This window comes from Stegodyphus dumicola, chromosome 5, assembly GCF_044657685.1.
Source record: "Stegodyphus dumicola isolate Sdum_Otavi_A_Nest chromosome 5, ASM4465768v1".
In the NCBI taxonomy this organism is placed as follows: domain Eukaryota; kingdom Metazoa; phylum Arthropoda; class Arachnida; order Araneae; family Eresidae; genus Stegodyphus; species Stegodyphus dumicola.
Window position 1 is genome coordinate 61,598,329 of NC_140772.1, and position 23,291 is coordinate 61,621,619.

Below are 23,291 nucleotides of genomic sequence, written 5' to 3' on the forward strand. Positions count from 1 at the left end.
AGCACGAGCTTCAAGCAGATGTAATCGTTTTCTTTATAGGTTCTCTTTGATTCATTATCTATTCATATTATTATCTATGTTTTTGTACAGTTTATGTTTCAGAGAATGGCAATATACTATTTTTTTTTTAATAGAGTTAATGTAACTTTTTTTCCTTCTTTCCCCCCCATTTTAGAGTATGAGTAAAAGAACTATTTAATTATTGTAGAGTCATAAATAAATAAAGAGATATAGATAGTTATTTCCGAGTAATAAATAGTTTCTTGAGGTAACAAATTTGGTGAGAATTTTTGATCAATGGTGAGAACTTTGATCAGAAATTAAAATTTTTCTTAGTGATTCAAAATTTGAATTGCAAAAAGTTTTATTTAGTGAATTATGGTTAGTGCGTTTAGCAAATTTAGCTGATATTTTCGGAAAGTAAATGAATTAAATTTAGGATTGCAAGGACAAAGTGTTAATTTGTTTACCATTGGAGATAAAATAAATGCAATAATAATAATAATAATAATAATAATAATAAAACTCAAGCTAATAATCAAAGAATTGGTTAACCCTATTTTAAGCTGTTTACCACTTTTAGAAAGTTTTCTAACACAAAATAATTTGAAAATAAAAGAAGAATTATCATCTGACATTAAAAATCACTACTTTTCATTGATAAATAATTCAAACATGCATTTTCCCGAGGAAAAAGAAAACTGGAATAGAAATCCATTTTATTCAAATTTCAAATGTAATTGTAGTTAATTCTCAGGTGAGGATTGAACAGGCATCCTGTAGTCATCTACCCTCCATGTGGTACAATAAAAAATAATGCATCAACATATCCTATTGATCCTACTGTTTTCGATCCATTCGTAAATATAGGAAAATAAGTAGCATATTTGTGCTTATGCTAAAGAAAAATTTGTCTGTATACGACAAAGGAGAAGTTTAAATAATAATTTTAATACATTTGTCTATATACTAACAACACTCTTTTGCCATGATGCTAAAACATGTGAAGAAGCCGAATCTGGCTGTTCTCTCAAGGTGAGATTTCGAAATGCTTTACCACCTGGGTGAAGTACACTTTGCACAATAACAACAAAAAAGACAATTCCATATCTTTCATTCTACTGGGCTGATTGACAAAATTTCACTTGAATTTTTCACCTTTCGAAAGAGCTATTTGGGATATATATTAGATTTATATATAGCATTGTTCTAACATACATATTTTGATACAAAATCTGATTTTTTTTCCGAGATGGCATACCGATTTTTTTTCGTATTTGGAACTTGGCTTATTGACAACAGATTTATTTATGTGCTGGAAAACTTACACTCCTTCCACACTTGATTATACAAAATGAGAACAATACTCAATGACTTGTAGGAGAGATATTTCAGTATTTCATAACTGATGCCATCCGGATGCTGGTTAGAACTGTATGTATCTGTAACAAAGCTCTCTTTAATTCAAGCAGTCTAAACTCTCTGTTGTAAACCTCCGAGTTGATAGAGTTGAACTTGATGGGGATTTTTGTGGTACATAGCTTGACAGAAAGAAATAATGGGGAGTAACTGTGGACATTGATAATGGCAGCTAATGATTCACCTAGAGGATTCACAATTTCTTCTGAAGTGCTTATCTTTTATTCCAGGACAGGAAGTGAGTGGTCTTATTCCATACGCTTCGCTAACTTTTCCCCATACTATACTTGTTAACTAGGTGTTGAGGATATTTATTCTAGATACATTCGGTACATAGAGGTATTCAGGAATACCTCTTATACTGCATTTCTGTTTATCTTGTATTTGCTTTGGCCTTTTTGAATGCTGTAAGGTTTGATAAAGTGGGATATTTTAAAAAATATCTCTAAGCTTTCAAAAGAAATATAGGTGCATAATACCAAGTTGATTTGTCTGAGCACACTGCATATATGAATGCATTTTGTTTTTTCCGAAAATCCTCCAAATCAGGCCTGGCAAATCGATGGCACATGTCAGTGGCACAGCATAGATATATATTAAACTACTTTTATTTACTTACATTCTCTAAAAACATTAAAAAAATAATAATGTCTTCGTGTTCAGCAGCCATCAAAGGCAAATTCAGAAATGAGCATGAGCATAGGTAGCATTATGGCTTTTCCCAGGACAAAAGCGTGACTGACAAGTGCCTTCTCCACCCTGGAAGTCTCTATAGGAGAGACAGATTTTTTCTTGAGGAAATACATGAGTGGGATGAGATGTAAAGAAAAAAACCGAACTAAATTTCAAATTATGACATAATTTCAGTTTTAGTTTCTTATAATTGAATGTGAAGGTAGTAAGCAATAAAGCTCATGTTTCGAGATACAGCCAGAATGATTTTTTGCAAATGAGAGTACACATGAACACTATTGTCTCCTTCAATGATTCTGACAGTTTGATTTTATAAATATAACAATCTGAAAAAGTGACAAGATAAAAGACTTTTATATCATACAAAAACTGAATATTAAAAAAATGTCACATAGAACCTTTACCTTAGAATAGTGATTCTCACACTGCACCAAGGGAATAAAGTGTAATTTTGAAAATTAAAATTTTTTATATTCGATGCTCTGCATCAGTGTCAGAGAGAGTTCAGCAGTTCAAAACTTCTGGTTCTTTAAATGATTATTGAAATCATTACTCATTACTGTAATCAAAGCAGGGTTATAAAGGTGATTTTAATAAGAAATACAGCAAATGACACAATGGAAATCTGAAAACAATAAACCATAATTTAACTGGCACCCTAATCGGAAAAGGTTCGCCATCCCTGCTCCATATGCTGGAATGGGAAACCCCGACTGTGTGCACTACACTTCATATACTCAAACTTGGAGTTTCCTGTACTTGATGCAGCACATTCTCTTTGATGTCTGGAGTCCATGCTGATTATACTCAATTTATGGCAGCTCTTTGGAGAAAACCTGCTTCAGCTAACTTCCAATGCAGCCTTACAAAGAAATTATGGCTGAGAGTATGTCTCATAGGATATTGTTCCATGTACAAGTACTGTGCGGTAGGCCCACTACAGTCTGCAGCCCCTTATGCCAAATGTATATAGTCTAACATCACGTTCGTATTAGTCACCCTATCAACTTTGTGTCTTTGTGCAAAATGACGATTCCCTGCAAGAATGTTTGGAACTTTCACACAATGCCATCTACCAAGACAGAAAAGCATTTCAGACCCTGCATTTACATATGATTCCAAGTTCTTGGGATGCACCTTACCCCTCTTAGAAGGTCTGAAACATGGCACTGAGACATAAATAATAAATATGTATTCCTGTAAAGTGCCCTGATGTTTCACCTATGAAGTAATGTGCTTTTGGTATCTTGAAAAGAGCTCTTTCTAAGTGCAAATCCACCACAACTGATGACATATGGAAAGTATTGAAAAAGGAATGGAAATCAACACTCCTGGAATTTTATGAAAAGACCCTCTATTAAAGAAAACATAATGCAAACTTATAGTCCCGAGAAAAGCTATCAGACTGAACATTTAAAAAAATACTCTTAACATTTTAAACATTAATTAAATGACCTCAAAATTGCTCTAAAAATGTGTAAGCACCCACTAAAATTTCAAAAAGATTGGATTGCATTATTTGAATTATGGCAATACACACAAGAAATATTTGCCTAAGTTGAAAGATACTTTTGTGGATGACCTTTCAAAGGAAAGTGGTTTATGTTCAAGTTGTATATGAGGAAAACCATTAAAATTCCCTTACAGCCAGCCTATGTTAAAACCTGAGCCAAATTACCAATATTGGACATTTTACTGCTTAGTCGCTGGAGGGCCATAAATTTCAGAAATAACTAGTTCTGTAAACAAATCAGAGTCACTGTATTCAAAACCATAGAACTTAAGCAAACCTAAATATATATATATATATTATTGGAATAGTAGAAAGTGCAGATGGAGGTATACAGTTTACTTCTAAGCTACAGCTGCTTTTCTCATTCTGCAAAAGCAGGCCTTTTGTTTTAGTAGAGAAATTTACTTTTTCTTAATACACACTTTGTAGCAAATCAAAATGAAATCTAAACTATAATAAAAGAAGAGAACAGGTTTGCTAGATTAGATTGACTGTATTTTTGCTAAACATGAATTTTAATAACTAAAAGAGAATTTCATTTTTAATGAATAGTTATAAAAAAATCCTCTCTACTAAAATTAAAAAGACTTCAATTTCTGAAAATTCGACAAATTAAAAATTTTACAAACCATTTAAAATAATTTCAATTACTAAACAGAAGTTTTCTTATGAAAAAAAGAAAAAATGAAAGAAAATATTTCAACAAAAGGAAAGGATATTTAGGTGAGAGTAAAATAATGATCTCTATGAGACTCTGCATCTTTCATACAGAAGTAAGTCTCTGTATCTCTTATATAATGAGTAGACTCTGTACCTCTGATATAAGGAATATATCTCTCATACAAAGAGTAATAAAGATCAAATGAGAGGAAGACATAGCTAAGTTAGTGAAACGGATTGTTCTTGAGCTTATTGCATATTATCATTTTTTCTAAAACTGAGACAATTAAGCCTGATTGTATTAGTTTAGTTATTTATTATACTTACGTCTATTTCCTGCACATGCTTAAGGCTTATGAGAATCCTGAATGAGTAAATTCCCACATATACTTAAGGCCTATTGAGTGTCGGCACTGATACCGCCTGATCTAGCCTCTGTGGGTCCTAACTTCTGCTAGTGCCTCCCTATGTTCTAAATTTTTGCGGCTCCTAAATTTTGGATACCAGTGCTTTCCCTAAATTCTAAAAATATTTTCATCCTTTAATTTTGTTGCTCGTGCTTCTCTAAATTTCAAAAATCTTGTCTTCCCTAAATTCTGCCGCCCGGTGTGGCCATTTGAGCTCTAGCGCTGGTTCTGGGTTTATGTGAAAATCAAATCAGTTATTCTTAATTTAAATAGCATTAAATGTAATCTTTCAGCATATGGATATCATTAACAAAATCTATTTTTAGAATATGGTAAGAAATTTTTGTTAAATTTTTCCTCCTCAATATTTCTTAGCTCATTTAACTTAAATATGTAATCATTGCCAACAGTAAGAATGTCAACATAAAAGGTTACTTTACTCTTTGTATTAATATAAAACATTACTAATATAAAAAAATTGAGCATCGCTGCATGAGTAACTACTCAAGTGGTCATGTGTGGATAAACATGTAGTGATGAAAGAAAATATAATAATGATTTGCCAGGTTGGCATCAGAGATATAAAATATTAGTAGCATAAAATCAACAATGTTTCGGTTTGAGATGTATGCCAAGCAGATACACAGCTACAGAGCTAAATTTTTGACCACACACAAATTTATGCTAAAATGATTGTTTCTTGAATAACGAGGTATTTTATTAAGTGCTGAAGTGAAATTAAAAATCGGGATTCTTCACGTTTTTTTGCGAGGAGGGGGGGAAATGAAAAGCATAAAAAAAAAAAAAAAAAAAAAAAAAAAAAAACTGTTGGTGGCTTTGAGGTCCGGATTTTAGATCATTCCGGATATTGGATGCCTGTAGTACAGAAGTGAATCATTTGATTACCAACAGGTACAGCTAATGTTTTTAGAGTATTCGTAACTTTTTTTTAATTACTACTGTGCCTCCTCTTAACTACTGCATGTTGAAAACAACAGGGACACAGCAAAAGATCATCATGGCCCTATCCACATGATTCACTAAAAAAAAAAAAAAAAAAAAAAAAAAAAAGACCTTTTTGGCCCATGGTTAAAAGCTTTTGGCCACCCTTGATTTAAATGTTGGAAAATCACAGTAGTTTTGTGAGGTTGTGAAATAGAAATTGTTTTTGTCAGCATTCTTAAACATTTTAAGGTAACTGTTTTCAAAGATCTAAAACCTAAAAAAAAAAAAAAAAAAAAAAAAAAAAAAAAAAAAAAAAAAAAGATCTAAAATCCTTTTATCAGATGCACCACACCAGACTTTGATTTTCTTAGGATGAAATAAGCATCCTCAGAGATTTGAAGCAGACGTTTGTACTTAGAAAAATACTAAGCTTTGTCTAAAAACTATGTATTAACAGCCTCTAGATATGTCTTCCAGAGGTAAGTTTAGTCCCTCTTCTGCTAAACTGTACTCTTTTTTTCCTTATATGCGTCATTTAAAGGATGCACATATGAATTTTATAAGCATGATAATGCAAGTTTTTGAGAAGTACTCAACAGATATTTGGTTCAGTAATGCTTATGATATATGCCAGTTCTCAAGCATATATTGTCAGATCGTTATTTATGATATCTGTAAGAGAAGGATGTTAATTTCAGTCTGTGATGAAAGTAGTCTTCTTTTACATGAGTGCAGACATCAAGTATGGCGACATTTAAATTTGAGAATAAGGCCACAGAGACTTTAATTGGACTGAAAAATCTTTTCAAGTAATTTCCTTCTCCTTTCTTCTTTGTACAGTTTGAAGCTTTCTTCAAGAAAGATAACAATTTTGAGCTAAAAATATCCATTCCCTCCCCCTCCTAATATGCAAACAGTAATCTACTCATCTCAATTTTAAACTCTGAAAAGAAAATAAGTTCACTCCCTCAGCAAAATTCTATTATCATTAATTACTGAACAGAAAGAAGCCCATAGAAAATTTTAAAACAAACTGGCTAAATAGTAAAAATGAGTACAGTGAGTGTTTCATACATTTTTACAATAATTCTAAACTGCTGTAATAACAGCTAATGATAGAATAAAAAGGAAAGCTATAGTCTCTTCCAGTTTTACTATTTTCCAATCATCAGATTTTCTGCTTAATGAAAACATATTGATATAAAAACTTTTCTCTGTTATTTATTGCAAAACAATAATTTCAAATGTTTTTAAACCAGATTTTTCTTACAGTTCTGTTTTGGGGGAATAAATACTTATTTTGCAATGAAAGTGCAAATGATCTCTACATAAGAATGGTGAGCTGCAAGATTTTTGTTTAGAAAGCAACTTTCACATAACTGTTCATCAAATAGTTATATGATTTAGCTGCTCATAAGCACTGTGAGAAAGAGTAATGAATTATAACAAACTTGATCAGGGAAATAAACTTGTTGTATTAAGTAATAAACACATGCAAAAGTACTGTAAAATATATTTCTGCTGAACATGTTATATGCATTTATTATTTCCATTAAATCCTGAAAACAGTTAAACAGATTAACTGAAAATAGTTGAATGCATTAACTGGGAAACATTGTTATCTGAAATGAATTCAAGCTTCTTAATTCAAATCAAAGGTGGCCTGATGAGAATTGCAAATTTTGCCCAAATATTGCTCTTACTTTTTTCAGTTCACTTTATAGTTTGAAATATTGAAGTAGCAATTCTGATAAGCTAATTTAAAAATGTAATTGCCAATTTCAAACTTCTGAAACACTTTATGTATAAACTGAGCTTCTTAATGAGTAATTAAAATGCAACATGGAATATCAACAAGAACTGAAACTGGTTCTGTGTAAACCCAGTCCTCAACATCACTTGAAACTGGATCTGATTTTGGAATATTTCCCTACAGATATGGAACCTGCTTTTAAAATAAGGCTTTATGTTTGACAGCATTTACATTATAAATCTTTCTGCTCCAAATATTATTTGATACAGATTTTCTCATGTGACATTACTAAACATTCTTATGGTCTTTTTAGAAGTTAAAGCAGTCTTTCCCCCTCCCTCAGTTAATAATATAAGCATAAATAATATTTAAACAATTTATTACTCTAATAACCTAATTATGAAATTACTAAAAAATAAATTGCTTTAAAATTTTTTTAAACAAATTTTACAAATTGAATATTTCTAAAAAACAAAGTTCATTAAAAGCAAGTTATATCTTGATGGTTACTCTTTCAAAATTTCTAAAAAATTTTTTCTTTAAATTTTGTATAAATATATTTTCATTTAATTGCTTTTATTTTAAATTTAAAGGAGAATTTCATTTGACTATTTTCTTTTGCAATTCAAAAGTGCTCTGATCAAAAAGGTGTTTTTGCAAAAAGTGGTATTGTTGATAATTCTTTTGGCTGCTCCTTGATTAAGACTAAGGAATTATCAGCTATTGTTTAATATTTATTTATTGATTACTGAGTTATTTTTGTATTAATTTTCTGCTATTTTTTTTTTTTTTCAAAGTCGAAGTTTTTGCTTCAAACTGTTTTAATCTGCACCTTCCTGATAAATATTTACCACTCTTTGCTGATGTCAATTCTATGTATCATATTTTCCAGGGTGTAATGCACACTGGTGCATAATGTGCATACATGTGCAATGCTCTTATCTTTTGAGGTCACTTTTTTTTAACATTTGCCCTAGTCTCTCCACCAATGATAAACTGCACTGATAAGTGATAAGGGGAACAATATGTGTGTGGGTTAAATGCTTGAGGCAGTAAGTATTCCAGGTAAAAGGGTGGATTATATTCAATACAGCTGTCCAAAAGAATGCTACTGTAGAACAATTTCAACCTGAATGAATTCGCGGAATTAGGAGCTGAATTTTTCCTCTTTTTGCAATCATTTGAAGCTGAGATTTTGAAGTGAAAAATCGAAGCAATTCCAACCTGAATGAATTCGCAGACCTCAATGAATTTGTAGAGCAGTTTTAAACTGAATGAATTCGTGGGATTAGGAGTTAGATGTTTCCCTTTTCTGCAATCATTTGAAGTGAAAAATCGAAGGCTTTAGTAAATCACACTTGCTTTAGTTGAAATACAGTTGATCTAGTGCCCCTTTTAGTAGTAAATATAGCTCCTCAGAAAAGAAACAGGCACAGTGCTGGTTTCAAATGCAAAGCCATTCACTTTGCGAAAGAAAATGCAAATCGTGCAGTAGCAAGGATGTTTGGTGTTGGTGAAAGATGAAACGGTTAATGATTATTTATTTATGGATCAAAATAACAATGATGATGAAGATGAAAAAAATAATTGACGATATGCCTGAAGGTACAACAGAAGATGAATATGACAAACTCTTCATCTTATCTGGTAATGAAAAATGTTTAATTTCATAAAGTATGTCATTTTTACCCAATCCAAAAATTTAATTTTTTCCTTATTTTTAAGCTATAATTTTTATATCTGGTGTATAACACAAACCCATATATTTCGGTCCTATTTTTTTATTAAAAGTGTGCATTATACATTGGAATATACAGTATTTTATCTTTTTCTTATTTTTAAAATTAATTTTCCAGCATTTTGTGTGATATTAATTATATTTATTCACTAAATATTCTTCAGTTTTTTTTCTCTATGCATATTAATTACAAAGAATTGCTTCTTTTTAAACTAAACTTTCCTTTGAACTCTGCTATGCACATTTTAAAACTCAAATTACTTATACTTAAGGTCACAAAAGAGACTTGGATCATTATAATAATGCATAAGTGGAAATAACGAGTAAATTTATTAAAAGCATCCTTTTGATTATTAAATCTGTACTGCTTATATTCCCTTATTATATATTATTACTATATATCCTTGTTCTCATCATATTACTTAAACTCTTATGTTTAATGCTTATATTCATTTTTAACATTGATTAATGAACAATAAGATATTTTTATAAAATATAATTATTAACCATTACTAACCAAACTAAATACTATTCTAATGATATCTCTTTCATCAGGTTTCATTGCTTACATTTTGAGGAAAATTGTACTAAGAAATTGTATTGTAATAAAATTTATATTAAAAAAATAACATAAATCAGTGATCTCAAACTCATGGTCTGAAATATATTGGCGGGCTGTATACTTCAGTTATTCTATAGAATGTCGGCATTTCATACTGGTGGGTGTGCATATTTCAGTTATGTATTTGTTTTAATACAGTACTTACATCAAGATTAGTGAAATTTTGAATTCATTTCAAATAAATTCATTGTAAAGTGAACTACAAAATAGTATTCATTAAGCAAATAAAAAATCATCCGCAAACATTTCAACCATTCCAGCTGAGTATAAAGCTTGTACTGGCACACAGCCTAAAGCATATATGTAATGCATATATTACCAGCAAAATATGAAATCCAGCATTGTATATAATGCATAAAACTAGTCGACAATGCATGAAACGATTCACATTTCACACATTTCGTAGGCATTCTATAGAATGCCAAATGACAAACCGGCAAAGTATAAAATACATTTCCGATTCATTTCGAAGAATCGAAACTACTTACCAAAAGTTAATGAATGATGTAAAAAGGCCAAAATGACTACTAAGGAGGAACCATGGGACTACTGGCTGCCGAATCACTAGGTTCTGATGTTTGTGGGAAAACAAAAGAACATTCATTTATCCTGTTAGAGAAAGCATCAGTACTATGCAGTATTGCATCACAGACACTGAGTTACTTTCCGTATTTCATGAAAACTCATTTGAGTACTGTACAGGAATGATGTGACAGAATGTCGATAGAACTTTCAACCAATTACAAAAACGTTACATGTAATGATATTGAACTGTAACTAACAACTACCTTTGTAGCCCTGCCCCCCCCCAAAAAAAAAAAGAGAAGAAGAAGAAAAGGTATTAAAAAAGCACTGATGTGAAACTTATGATTGTTTCTGAATTTAACTTTCATTGTTGGGTAGATCTTACTGATTCCCAGTCTCAGCCAGATAGAAAATACTAATTTATTATGCTGTATCAAAATCATTTCATTCTCTTTTTTTATATACATTTCGAAGAACAGTTTTTTAATGGCACTCTTTCATTTCAAAATAACTTTTGTATTTTAGAGGAATGAACATCTTTTAAATAATAGCCTTATCATAACCTTTTTTTTCATACTTTGCCAAAAGAGCATTTGTCATTCTATAGAATGCCTAAGTAAAGTATGCAATAATTCTCTTACTTCATACTTTGAGTAAAATCATCTGGCATTACATACACTGCCTAGACATTCTGTAGAATGTCAGCATTTCATACTTTGCGAGTAACACATATAACAGCACCCTGACAGACCCGCAAAAGAAGTTAAGAGAAAAAGGATATTAATCATAACATCTTAGGAAATGACTATTTAAAATATAAACATAAACAGCATTAGAGACTGTAATTATATGCACTATTTCTGTTGACTGAAAGCAAAATAGAATGAACAGTCTTACAATATCAGTTAAATGAAAAACTACATGCTTGCAATGTCAGCTGCCTGGATAAGGTGGGACATCAGTCAAATCAACAAATTTACTCATCAGCCAACTCTTGGTAGACATTTATATTCTAGTGGCACTGCATTCCCCTCTCCAATGAGATGGTACATTTACTTTCCTTGAGTCAGTCACTAGTAAATAAGCTAGATGTACAGCTACACTATTCATATTTCTAAATAGATGGAGACAAACTGATGTACGGCTTATAAATTCTGTTATCTGTGCCTTTCGTTAGATGATGTTACATCAATACCAATAATTTGGAACTGTGCAAAACATTTGTATAAAAACTCATCTCGCTGAATTAAAACTCTAATTAAAACTATAACTGTGATTTTAATTAAGAGATAATATTTTTGCAAAGGGTAAGAAAAGTGACAGAAGATGGACATGTTTCTCAAGATAAGTGAGAAATTAAGTACTCTTGCAGCATTCTCAACAGCAGTTTATGAGAGTACTGACATCACAGATATGAGCCTGCCATTTTTTCATGAGGTATTACTAATGGATTTGAAGTAGTTGAGGAATTACTGGAAATAATTCTTATCCAAAATAGAGATTGTGATAAATAAATAAAAATTAAGTTGGGAATAGTTAGGTTTGCAAATAATTGTGTAGCCACTAAAAAAAAAAAAAAATGGAGTTTAAAAAAGAAAAATGGAGCTGAGGTAAAATAAAGAAATATGAAAGAAGAAAATCTTCGGAATATGTTTTATGCTATACATTACATTATTCATGATGAAGCAATTTGTACCCAAAATTTATTAATTCCTTGACTAGTTAAGTCTAGGCTTTGTATTAAAACAATTTTTTATTTCATAAATGAAATCAAAATAATCATGATGCAAAAAAATAAAACCATCCATGAACTACGTAATGATACATGGATAATAGATTTAGCATTTCCTGCTGATTTAACTGGCCATTTAAATATTCCCAATAAAGAACTTCAAAGAATGGATAAACTTACCACTGACATGAAAGCTCCTATTAAAGTTTTTAAAGTTGGATTACAATTATGGGATACACAACCGAAATAAAAAAAATGTGCACATTTTCTAAGTCTTCAGTTGCGAAGTTGTGCAATAAGAATTATCACTTTCCTCGGAATTATCACATTTATTAGTGAACAGTATTTTTCTGCAGTTGAAAATTGACAAGTTTAACAAAACAGCCCGATTAACTAATTATCATTTACAGTCCGTGATGAAGATAGTTTCCTATAATTTTTTTCCAAAGCTACAAATGCTATCAAAATTTAAATGCCATTAAGTGAACTGCAGTAAAAAAAATATGATGTGTACACCAAATGACTTCCTTGTATGGAATATTAAATTATACGCACTTTTTCTTGCATTTCATTTAAACTTATTGGATTGAATTAAACTTACTTCATCGATAGCACATAAACCACAATAGAATAAATGCACTCTAAAATCCACTATATTTGTTTACCATAGCGACACTCTGGCCCTAGGTTCACTTAACAGCATTATATTTCATTCAATTTTTTAACTCAGAATGCACAAAATTTACATCATCTTAAGAGTTATCTAATCATTGCCACATGTTCCATTCCAATACTGTGATAAATCTAAAACAACGTATAAAAGAAATTAAGCAAACAACAACAAAATAAAAAAAAAAATTACAGACGTTTCAGTATTTCTCATTTACTTTATTCAGTTTTCACTTTGCAACTAGGCAAAAATACATAAAAACTCAAAATATCTGTATTGAAAATTATGAAGTAAATCTTAAACACTTATTTCCTTGAATAAATTCCAGAATGGATTAAGCATGATTTAATTCCCAATAAAAGAAAGCATTATCTTTGTTATTGTGAAGCTTACATTCTCTAGATTGACAACAAATCTACTATTCTGCTGTTTCAAATGTAAACAAACATGGCCACCATGGCAAAAATAATTAGGCTTAGTGGCACTTAAACTACTTTTAAATTATTGATAATTCTAGAAATATTACATGCAGATTTACTAAAGGCATAAAACCCTTAACTGGAAGATAATAACAACATAATTCAATCCTTTTTAAAGCAAAAAACGCACAATTTACACACATATAAGAATAAAGAAACTGAGATCACTGAGCCGAGTAACAAAGTGGATATATATATACAATTGCTTCTAAAGAATAAAGTTAAATTTAATTTTAAATAATTCTCTTGCATCATTGCTGCAAGGAATGAAATTTTAATTAACAAACATTCTCTATTCGTAAAAAGCAAATTTTAAAGTTAATAAATTAAAATGAAATTTAATGCAAACAAATAAATGATTAATTATTGTTGCAAACTACTCTACAATGGAATTTCAATAATTTACATATGCTCTCAGAATTTTAATGATATTGTAGATTAGTTCGCAACAACATAATTAAATGCTTAATAATATAATTTTACAACGGAACCTATGATTTATAAATAAACATATAATTTATAACTAAACATCTAATTTAAAGCTATAAGACAATAATATATGCAAAAATAATGCTAACTAATAAATTAGAATCATAAAAGTCCTCAAAGTCCTCAATTTTCTTCAAACTGTCCATTGAAAAGTGAAATTTTTGTTTTGTTTGGTTAAACTTCGACAGCTCCCACTTTATTTAATTTTTTATATAAGATTTTTATTTTTTTCATATAATGAAATGTGAATTTTTTTTAATATAATGGAGTGTTGTAATACAGTTCACAAAGGGCAGTTACCGTATAAAAGGAATGGAGGTCTTTCCAAGTAACTGCCCAAATACTTGGATATGTGTATACTAAAAGAAAGCTGTGGGGTCTTCCAGTTTGTACAAAATAAGTAAATTAGAAATTTTGATGATAATAGTATATTATTTCAAATGATGTTCAAATGAAAATTTGATTACATTATAATATTTTGAAAATTTTTGTGATTTTGTAATATTAATGGATGTGTTTGAAATTTTTATATTTGAAAAGTTTTTAAAAGCCTTCCCTAAATAGATATTATTATAACATTTATTTTAACATTTTATGTTCACAAAAATATATGGTCCATATTATAATTGTAGGGCAGTGCAGAATTTAATATATCTTTAAGTCCTTTCACAAAAACAATTGAAATCAAATGAAATGCTTTTTTAAGTCTTTTGATGTCAATAAGTCCACAACATTTTTTGAAATGAAGATGATTCCAAAGTAAGTTTTGAATAGAAGATTGTGAAATTTGTGGGGAACATCTTTTACATAAAACTTAGAAGATACACAATTTATGCTACAATTTATGATACACAATGTACTACTTGCATTCATGCTTCTCATCATAGGTAATTAACAATACATTGACATATTTTAAAGCAATATAAAAATTCAATACAAAACATTATGATATAATAACTTAAGAAGACAATTCAATATAAATCTCTAATAATATGATGTAATAAGACCTTAAATGAAAATTGAATGAAACCTTGAATGAAAATTGTTGGCATGTCGTCTCCAACAAATCAGCGTAATTAATTTATAAGATACTTCTGCTTTCTTAGCGAGCTTTCGTGGAGTAGTGGTATGTATGCTGGGTGCATATTCCAGAGGTCCGCGGTTTGATTCCCGGTGAAGGCGTTGCTAATTTCTCAATCTCTCTTGCTTCAAAAAATACCTAATGTCTCTACAAATTTGCTGATGGTTGGGGGGTGCTTAGTACAAAATATAAAAAAAACCTCTATTGCCTATAATAGCCTAATAAAAGGTAACTGGTTTTGGGCACTGTACATTGTATCAAAGTATTTTGTAAAATCAATTACAAAATCATACAAAATTAAAATTTAAGACAAATAACTTGTATGATCAAGTTAAAGTCTTTTTTAGTATTGTGGAAACTAGAAATAAGTATTACCCTAAAAGAAGAAAGAAAAGAAAATTTTGTTACAGAATTATGTAGGAAAGAAAAATAAAGATAATTTTTGTTTTTCTAGAATTATGTGAAATATTTATGTTATATGTGTATGTTATGGGTGTGTGTGTGGTAGCACTTCTGTGCTAAACTATGGTCAGAGGATAGTGGCTGGTATGGAAAACATGCAAAAACCCAAGCCACTTTCATAACCATAGTTGACTCTCCTAACAATAAAATAAAAAATATAAAATTTTGAGGGGGTGTTAGGAGTATTACCTAGGGGGGCATCGGGCATGTGCTATCACTTCTTACTTCCTCTCTAAAGAGAGGATGCAAGAAGTTATACACATTGTGTAAAATATAGTGTCGGAAAAAAGTATAGAAAACATTCGTCTTTATTGATAATTTGGCATGAGGGCCAGATTTTCAATGCAATGCTCGGTCTTTTCATTGCTACCATTTCAATTAGTCCGACAGAATCTTTACCAGTAGCCTGAGACCTCAATGGAAAATTTATTCAGCTCTTCAAATCATCATTTTGAGGTAAATCCAAAGGCAATGTGAAACAAGTGAATCATCAAATTTGCTTTTTCAGTATTTAAAAAATAACCTATCATCCTTCTGCTGTGGTGTTTTGCGAGAGCTTCAAAAAATAATCTTGCATAGTATTTATAGAATAAAAATAATCTCCATTAAATCCAGAAGACTGAATGTCTAGTGAAAATGAATATTGAAATTGCTTCAGCCATCGCTATTTAGGGGAAAAAAAAAAAAAAAAAAAAAAAAAAAAAAAAAAAAAAAGCTTTAAATCATCAGTAAATTATCGCTTAAGGAGATTCAGCATACATTCAAGGTCGATGATCTGTGCTTTGCTTTAAGTATGTGTGACAGAAAATTATTTGTATTTCCGCTTATTCTAATAGTACTTCGTCAATCAACAGCTAAAAAATGTTATTTTCGTGTGAATTTAACTCAAGAACGAGACAAAATTATTTACTATACTGTGGATTCCATACTTTTCACTGCAATTTTGCTAAAAATTTCTGCAGTTTGATAATTCGTTTTTTGCGAAAATGTTAAATTCTTGTTCATTAATTATTTTAATTTTTTATGTGTGAGCAAATTATATAACAAATTTTAAACTATTTATAGGAAATGATATTAAGGTAGGTAATTTTTGAATTTATGATGAAAATTTTGAATTATTGATAAGAATTTTTAAGTGAATGAAGTAATTATGAAAAAATTAGTATTTGCAGATAGTGTTAAACACTTTGGCACAGAACAGAATAATAACATATGAAAATATGAGTGATCCAAGAAAGTGGATTAATAGCATAAGTAGTGTGGAATTATTTTAACTAATTTTAAAATTTATGGATCATAATATGTTCAGATAAACTTTGAAGGCTCTTTGGTACAAAATAACGTATGAAAATATTAGTGATTCAAGAAAGTGGATTAAGAGCATAAGTAGTGTGGAATTATGCTAACTAGTTTCAAAATTTATGGATCATAATATGTTCAGATAAACTTTGAAGGCTCCCACTTTATTTAATTTTTTATATGACTTTTATTTTTTCATATAATGAAGTGTGAATTTTTTTTAATATAATGGAATGTTTTAATGCAGTTCACAAAGGGCAGTTACCTTATAAAAGGAACGGAGGTCTTTCTAAGTAACTGCCCAAATATCTGGATATGTGTATACTAGGAGAAAGCTCTGGGTCTTCCAGTTTGTACAAAATAAGTAAATTAGAAATTTTGATAATAATAGTATATTATTTCAAATGATGTTTCAAATGAAAATTTAATTACATTATTTTGAAAATTTTTGCGATTTTGTAGTATTAATGGATGTGTTTGAAATTTTTATATTTGAAAAGTTTTTAAAAGCCTTCCCTAAACAGATATAACTATAAAATTTATTTTCTCATTTTATGTTCACAAAAATATATGGTCCATATTATAATTGTAGGGCAGTGCAGAATTTAATATGTCTTTAATTTTTGTACATTTGTTTTTCATTTCATTTAACTAGTTTGATCTTTATGGCCATAAGTTATCAATGTAAACTTTGATAATTACACAATACTGGAAGCCAGTTACCTTTGTTAAGGAACAGGGGCTTCTATGTGTAATTGTATTTAAACATCCCACATCCATAAGCAGTTTGTCACGGTGATTTGCATTGTAGAGGTTTTGTCCATTTTCATCCAAGTTTATACTGCTATTGTGCTGAATTTTTTACTTCAACACATAAGTATTAAGTTCTAAATTTCATTTTACATTGCTTTACAATTAAGAAAATGTGGATTATTTTATAAATAATTAATTCAAATTTCATGAATCTATAAAAGAAAATTTTGTTTTTATATTGGAAAAATCAATTTTTATGAAAGACTTGCAAAATATTGATTATTATTAAGCAGAGATTTTAAAGAACTGTGAACTTTTCCAGTACTTCTTGAAAAATTTAGGACATTCCTTACAGTATTTTCACAGGAAAATGAGCTTGAAGACTTTTAAATTAACAGAATTTTCAATTTGAATTTAGTGTTAAAATTGATATTTACAAGATTTTTTATTTAAAAAAATTATTTATATCAAATTCTACGATAATTTTCCACTATTGTATTTTCCTTTCTTTTGCTACTGCTGTAATGCTGTCTTCTAAAAAGGCTTTTCTGTCGCCAAACCTTTTTCTATTTGAAGGGAAGGAATATGTAAGATAAAAAATATGTGAATTAAAATTATAATTTAAACTAACTCTTTAATTCTCCCTCCCGGTTCTAAAAATCGTAATACCTTCTCTGGATTGTGTCATTTCTAGATCATTTGAATTTTCTTGGCCTGCGCAGTGCTGATGATGTAATAATTGGAAATCAAAACTTTTTAACTCAAACCAAGACCTTTCTCTTTGTATGCTTACGTATCAAACAACTATGCACTTCAGCTTCACTCTCTACCCTGCTAGAATGTAACTTCCCTGTCTTGCTTGCTATTGCAATAATATCAAATATGTAAATGTTCTGTAAAAAGGCACGAGTAGAGTGCCAAGTGATTGTGGCCACAAAAGTCAGTTGCAAATAAAAATGGAATTAAAACTGCCTTGACTGCCAAGCTACTTAGATATTATAATCTCAAAATATTAACATACTACACAATCAGAAGTCTTCCTCTTCAATATGGATCTACGTACGCATCAACGCTGCTCCATTTTTCTTGCCTTTATGACATATCTATATCTATATACCTATATATATATATATGCATGTGTGTGTACATACACAAAATTTTCAGAGGTCTAGAGATAAAAATGATTTTTAAAATATATTTAATTTATAGGAAAGAGATACTTAAAGATAAAACTTTATAATTTAATGAAGTTATGGATAATTACTTAAAAGCAAATTTTTTACTTTTACAAAATGCTACAAAAATAAATGAACTTACAAGTAATTACTTAAAACCAAAATTTTCAATGCTAGATAATAAAATATAAAATTTATAATAGTGGAAAATATAAAATGCAATTTCTAGTAGAATATTAATATAACAAATGTTATTAAAAGCGTTCTCACCTAAGATCAGAAGCAACATCTTCCATATGCTTAGTATTTAAATTTCCAGTTTTCTTTATTGGTGTAGATGCTAATCTCCCATTAGTATTATGGAATTCCTAAACAAACAGTATTTAATTTTCATAAAATTAGAAAAATAAAAAAATGTTACAGATGCCACATTAATTCAGAAGTAAGAGTTAATACAAAATATAAATAGATTTCATATTCTACATAAAGAAATGTAGAATTTAGGACATCTATGTAGTTAAAATATTTTTAAGGTAATTTTGCAAACTTTTGATTTACACTTTGTATTATTTTTAAAAACAATTTATAAGATAACTTTATTTAATTCTAGTTGTTTTTTCTATTAAAGAAATTTAAGGCTTCTAATTTTCTAACTCAGTAATATGTGATAGTTGAAAAATACATACATGTGTTCCACAGTCTACTTCCATCCCTGAATCCATTTGTGAGACCTTTCCCACTTCCACATCATCATCCTGTAAACATTCAGTATCATAGTTTGAATTTGAAATATCTTTTTTTCTCAATGAGAGTTTACCAGAACCTGCATAAAAATAAATTAAATTGTATATCTTTAGCATGCTCTTAAGTACTACTATAATAACAGAAGCCAGACAGTAACAAAATTTGGTTTAATAAAATAAATGCACAAGCTTTTTTATAAGAGAGAGGAGTTACAGTTCCTTCAATAAAGCATTGTTTTATGAAATGCAAACACAGATTTTATAATAGCAATTGTATTCACTCGATAATAATAATAATAAAGAAAAAAGAACAAAATAAATTTTTCAGATTTTACATTACGCCCAAAGGGGCCTTTTTTTTAATGTTTTGTGGGTTACCTTATTTTTTATATATCATGTCTTTCCATTTAAACCATAAAATTCAATTCAGCAGCAATATAACAAAGTAATTTAAAAAGAGCATATCTTTAGAATTTCCGATACCCAGTCTTGCATGCTGGAGATAAAAATTTTTTGCCCCCATACACTGTTACCATTGCTCGCTTCGAAATCGTTGAATTTGTTAATAAAAAATTCATAAACCTTTAACAAAACATGAAATAGATAATAAAACAAATTCTAAATTTGGGCTTTCAGATGCCCATATTTAAGTGGAGGACTACATTATTCAAAACTTGACGGTTCCAGGTATCATTGTTTTATCACGATGCAAAAAACATACATACATTTATGCAGATTCTTCATTATTTAATTTCTTTAAATATAACACAGGGTGGTAATATTTGGTGGTAACAATTTGCAAAATGAAATGGTCATTTAAAGTTTTTAACGCAAAATGCCAAAATGAAATTAATAGCTCTTCTGTGCTAATGTCCTTTGGGCTAAAAAGCAACTCTTGAAAGTTTCCTAAATTACGTTCAAGCTATACAAATTGATCAGAAGTAAAGTTAAAAACAAAATCTTTGTTCGTAACAAAGCTACTAGGTTTTTACACTGAATAATTCAGACAATAAATGAAAACTAACTATTTGGTGAATAAAATTAAATTACTTAAGGTATTTCATATTTAAAAAACAACAGGGAAAAAAGTAGATGCATTTTAACAAATATTACACAAAAACTGAGACTGAACAAAATGCTAAATTACACTAAAAGTGTTTTAAAATTCTGAACACAATTTCATTAAGGTATTAAAATTAAAACTTTATATTTATGTACTAAAATATTAGTAAAACCACTTTGACGCAGTTTGGTGATTTTTTATATAGCAGAAGAAGAAAAAAAAAAAAAAAAAAAAAATTAATGAAAAAAAAAATTTAATTACATAGAAATTTTATATTTTGACTAAATATTTACAGGTGACAGCAGGACAGGGCACCCGGACGGCTTTCTATGACTACTCGGGTATTACCCTGACCCTGCAACCATCTAGAGACTTCACAGTTGTAAGATGCTTAACAGATGTGTGCTCAATACATGCCTCGTTACATCTACAGTATTATATGTGCATTGTCCATTACTGTGCTAATAGCCTATAACAACACATCGGCTCGTGGATAACTAAAAACAGTTACCATACTACGGATTTCCATACTACGGATACACATACCATTGCTGTCCTAGCTACTTTAGTAAGCTTTGAGAATCGTTGTGCCAATTATGTTTATTGCATATGCCCTATTCCGGCCTGCAGAGGTCTATGCCCATTTTTCTAGCTTGTGAATTATGCTTTTAAGCTTTTGCCGCGTGCCTCGATGTTTTACGAGAAGGTGTTTGAAAGGCAGAACATTGGTGGTTGGGAATTTGATGTGCCATTCTGCTGTTAAGGGGCACTCCGTGACATAATGGTCTGGTGAGCCCAAGTTGCAAAGTACGTCGGAAAGGGGCTGTGGCCTGTTATATATTGCGTGAGGTAGGGCGCTGAGATGAGCCGGTCCACCTCTATCTTGGGCAGGAACTCATATGCTCTGCGGCCTTGCGGGATTTGGTCCCATTCATTCTGCCAGTTTCCAATGGCGGTCTCTTCTATTTGCCTCTTTAGGCATGACCGGGGCAAGGGCACCTGAATCTGCTCCGTTTCCTCATTTTGGGCAGCCTCCTTGGCAAGAGCATCTGCTGCTTCATTTCCCTGGATTCCGGCGTGTGACTTCACCCAGGAAATTTGGATTCTCATTGACTTTTCTTGTAGACGGAGGACTTCTTGCAGGTGCGAGATTAGTGCGGAGCGCTGGAGAGGGTTTTTGACAGCATAAATGCTTGACAGGCTGTCAGTAAATATCGTAGCTGGACTCTGCCGTGTGTCAATTGCCCATTTCACTGCCTTTGTGAGGGCAACTACTTCCGCTTGGAACACTGAGTTCTGTGCGCCCAGACGGCCCTTCCATTCCTTTGCTATGTTTCCATCTATATAGGCTATATAGGCACTGCCTACAGAGTTATCAATTTTTGACCCATCTGTATAAAGCACGGCCCCTGGTCCGTCTAAGTGCGGGGTTAACACTGGTGAGTGGAAAGTCATTATGCCCAGTCCATATTCAGATGGATGTGTGCTTAGTTTGGACCTGCGTGTTTCGTAGACTTCTGGCAGATAGCATGTATCCCCATATGTGCATGGCTGTTGGAGTTGCGTCACCTTTGCAATTGAGGCTTCTTGCTGCGCTTTGATTGGAGCGGCATAAGCCCTGCTAATACCGAAGCGGCCGCAGTCGACGTTGTCCTGTAGGTCTTCGTTATGGCCAGGACAAATGGTCGCTGTGCACTACTGAGCAATTTTGCCTTTCTGACTGTCATCGGGGCTGCCCAGATGGCTGCTCCGTAGGTTAGGACCCTCTCCGCGACAGTGGAGTAAAGTATCTTGTAGATATTGGGCCAAAGGCCCCAGTGCGGGCCTTGCATTTTTTGCAGATTGTTTGCAATTCGGCGAGCCTTTTCTCTTTGCGCTTTAAGGTGAGGCAGCCAGGTGAACTTTTCATCCAATATAATACCCAGGAGTTTTAGTTCTCTGACCCTTTTGATGGTCTTCCCATTAAGCTGGATGGTTGGGTTTCTTATTAAAGTTTGGCCTGGCTTATGATAAATTATATATTTCGATTTTGCCTCAGAAATTATTAGCTTTTTCTCCTGACATAGCCGTGAGAAGGTATCAATTACATCATTGCAGTTTTGCTGCAGTTCATCTCTACTCTTGCCGCCCACCACAAAGGTCGCGTCATCCGCGAAGGCTACTATCTGTGTATGGGACGGCCATTCGTATCGTAGGATAGAATCGAAAGTTGCGTTCCACAAGTCTGGACCCGCGCACGATCCCTGTGGACAGCCTTTTGTCTGGCTTCTGGTTATGACTCCGCCAGTGTGTGTTACTATGAACTTTCTATTAGACAGGTATTGCTTGAAAACCTGCAAGAGGTTATCAGGGATCCTTGCCTGGTGCAGTGCCTCTAAAATTGAGGGCCACTACAGAGAGTCAAATGCACTTTGCAGGTCCAGACTTAGGACCGCTGCATGCTGTTTCCTTTTATGCAAGTGGCTGATATAGTCTCTTATCTTTGATAGGGCAGCAATCGTTGAGCGTAGCTCTCTGAATCCATATTGAGCGTCAGAGATTGCCCCACTCTGCGTCATATGAAATTTAAGCCGCTGGACTAGGAGCTTCTCATAGAGTTTCCCTATTACCGGGAGAAGACAAATTGGCCTAAAAGAGGATGGGCTGTTTGGATCCTTCCCTTCTTTCTTAAAGAGCACAACCTGCCCTGTTTTGTAAGGTTCCGGAAAGCTTTGCAGTTTGTTAAAATAACGCGTGAGAAAGCCCGATCTTGCTTTATGTATTGCTCTCAAGATTGGATAGTCTATTGAGTCCGGACCAGGGGCTTTACTTTTCGGGAGAATTTTGATCGTTACGGAGACTTCCTTCTCCGTAAATGGCACATCATCTGGGACAGATGTGTGCAGCGTATAAGCCTGGTGGTCGGACGGATATGTAATATCCTCTTCCGGAAGTACGGCGTCAAGAATTGTCCCGAGCGTGATTTCCGTTATGTGTCCAGTCTGCTGCCCTGCAAAGGCTCTTAGCTGCGGTGGTCTGTAAACTTTGTTCGAAGCTATCTTGTGGAGAGCACCATAGACTTCTACATTCT

General features: G+C 31.5%; 1 protein-coding gene across 6 annotated transcripts in view; it reads right to left on the reverse strand.

Annotated features, from left to right (window-relative positions):
* Positions 1-23,291, reverse strand: part of LOC118185255 (uncharacterized) — a 472,173-nt gene that overhangs the window by 95,140 nt on the left and 353,742 nt on the right. For all 6 annotated transcript variants that reach the window (XM_085816706.1, XM_085816708.1, XM_085816705.1 and 3 more), the window contains 2 exons: positions 19,102-19,238; positions 18,686-18,783 (listed from right to left, as the gene is read on the reverse strand). In XM_085816706.1, the coding sequence (XP_085672832.1) occupies positions 18,686-18,783; positions 19,102-19,238 (235 nt within the window). The remainder of the gene's footprint in view (positions 1-18,685; positions 18,784-19,101; positions 19,239-23,291) is intronic.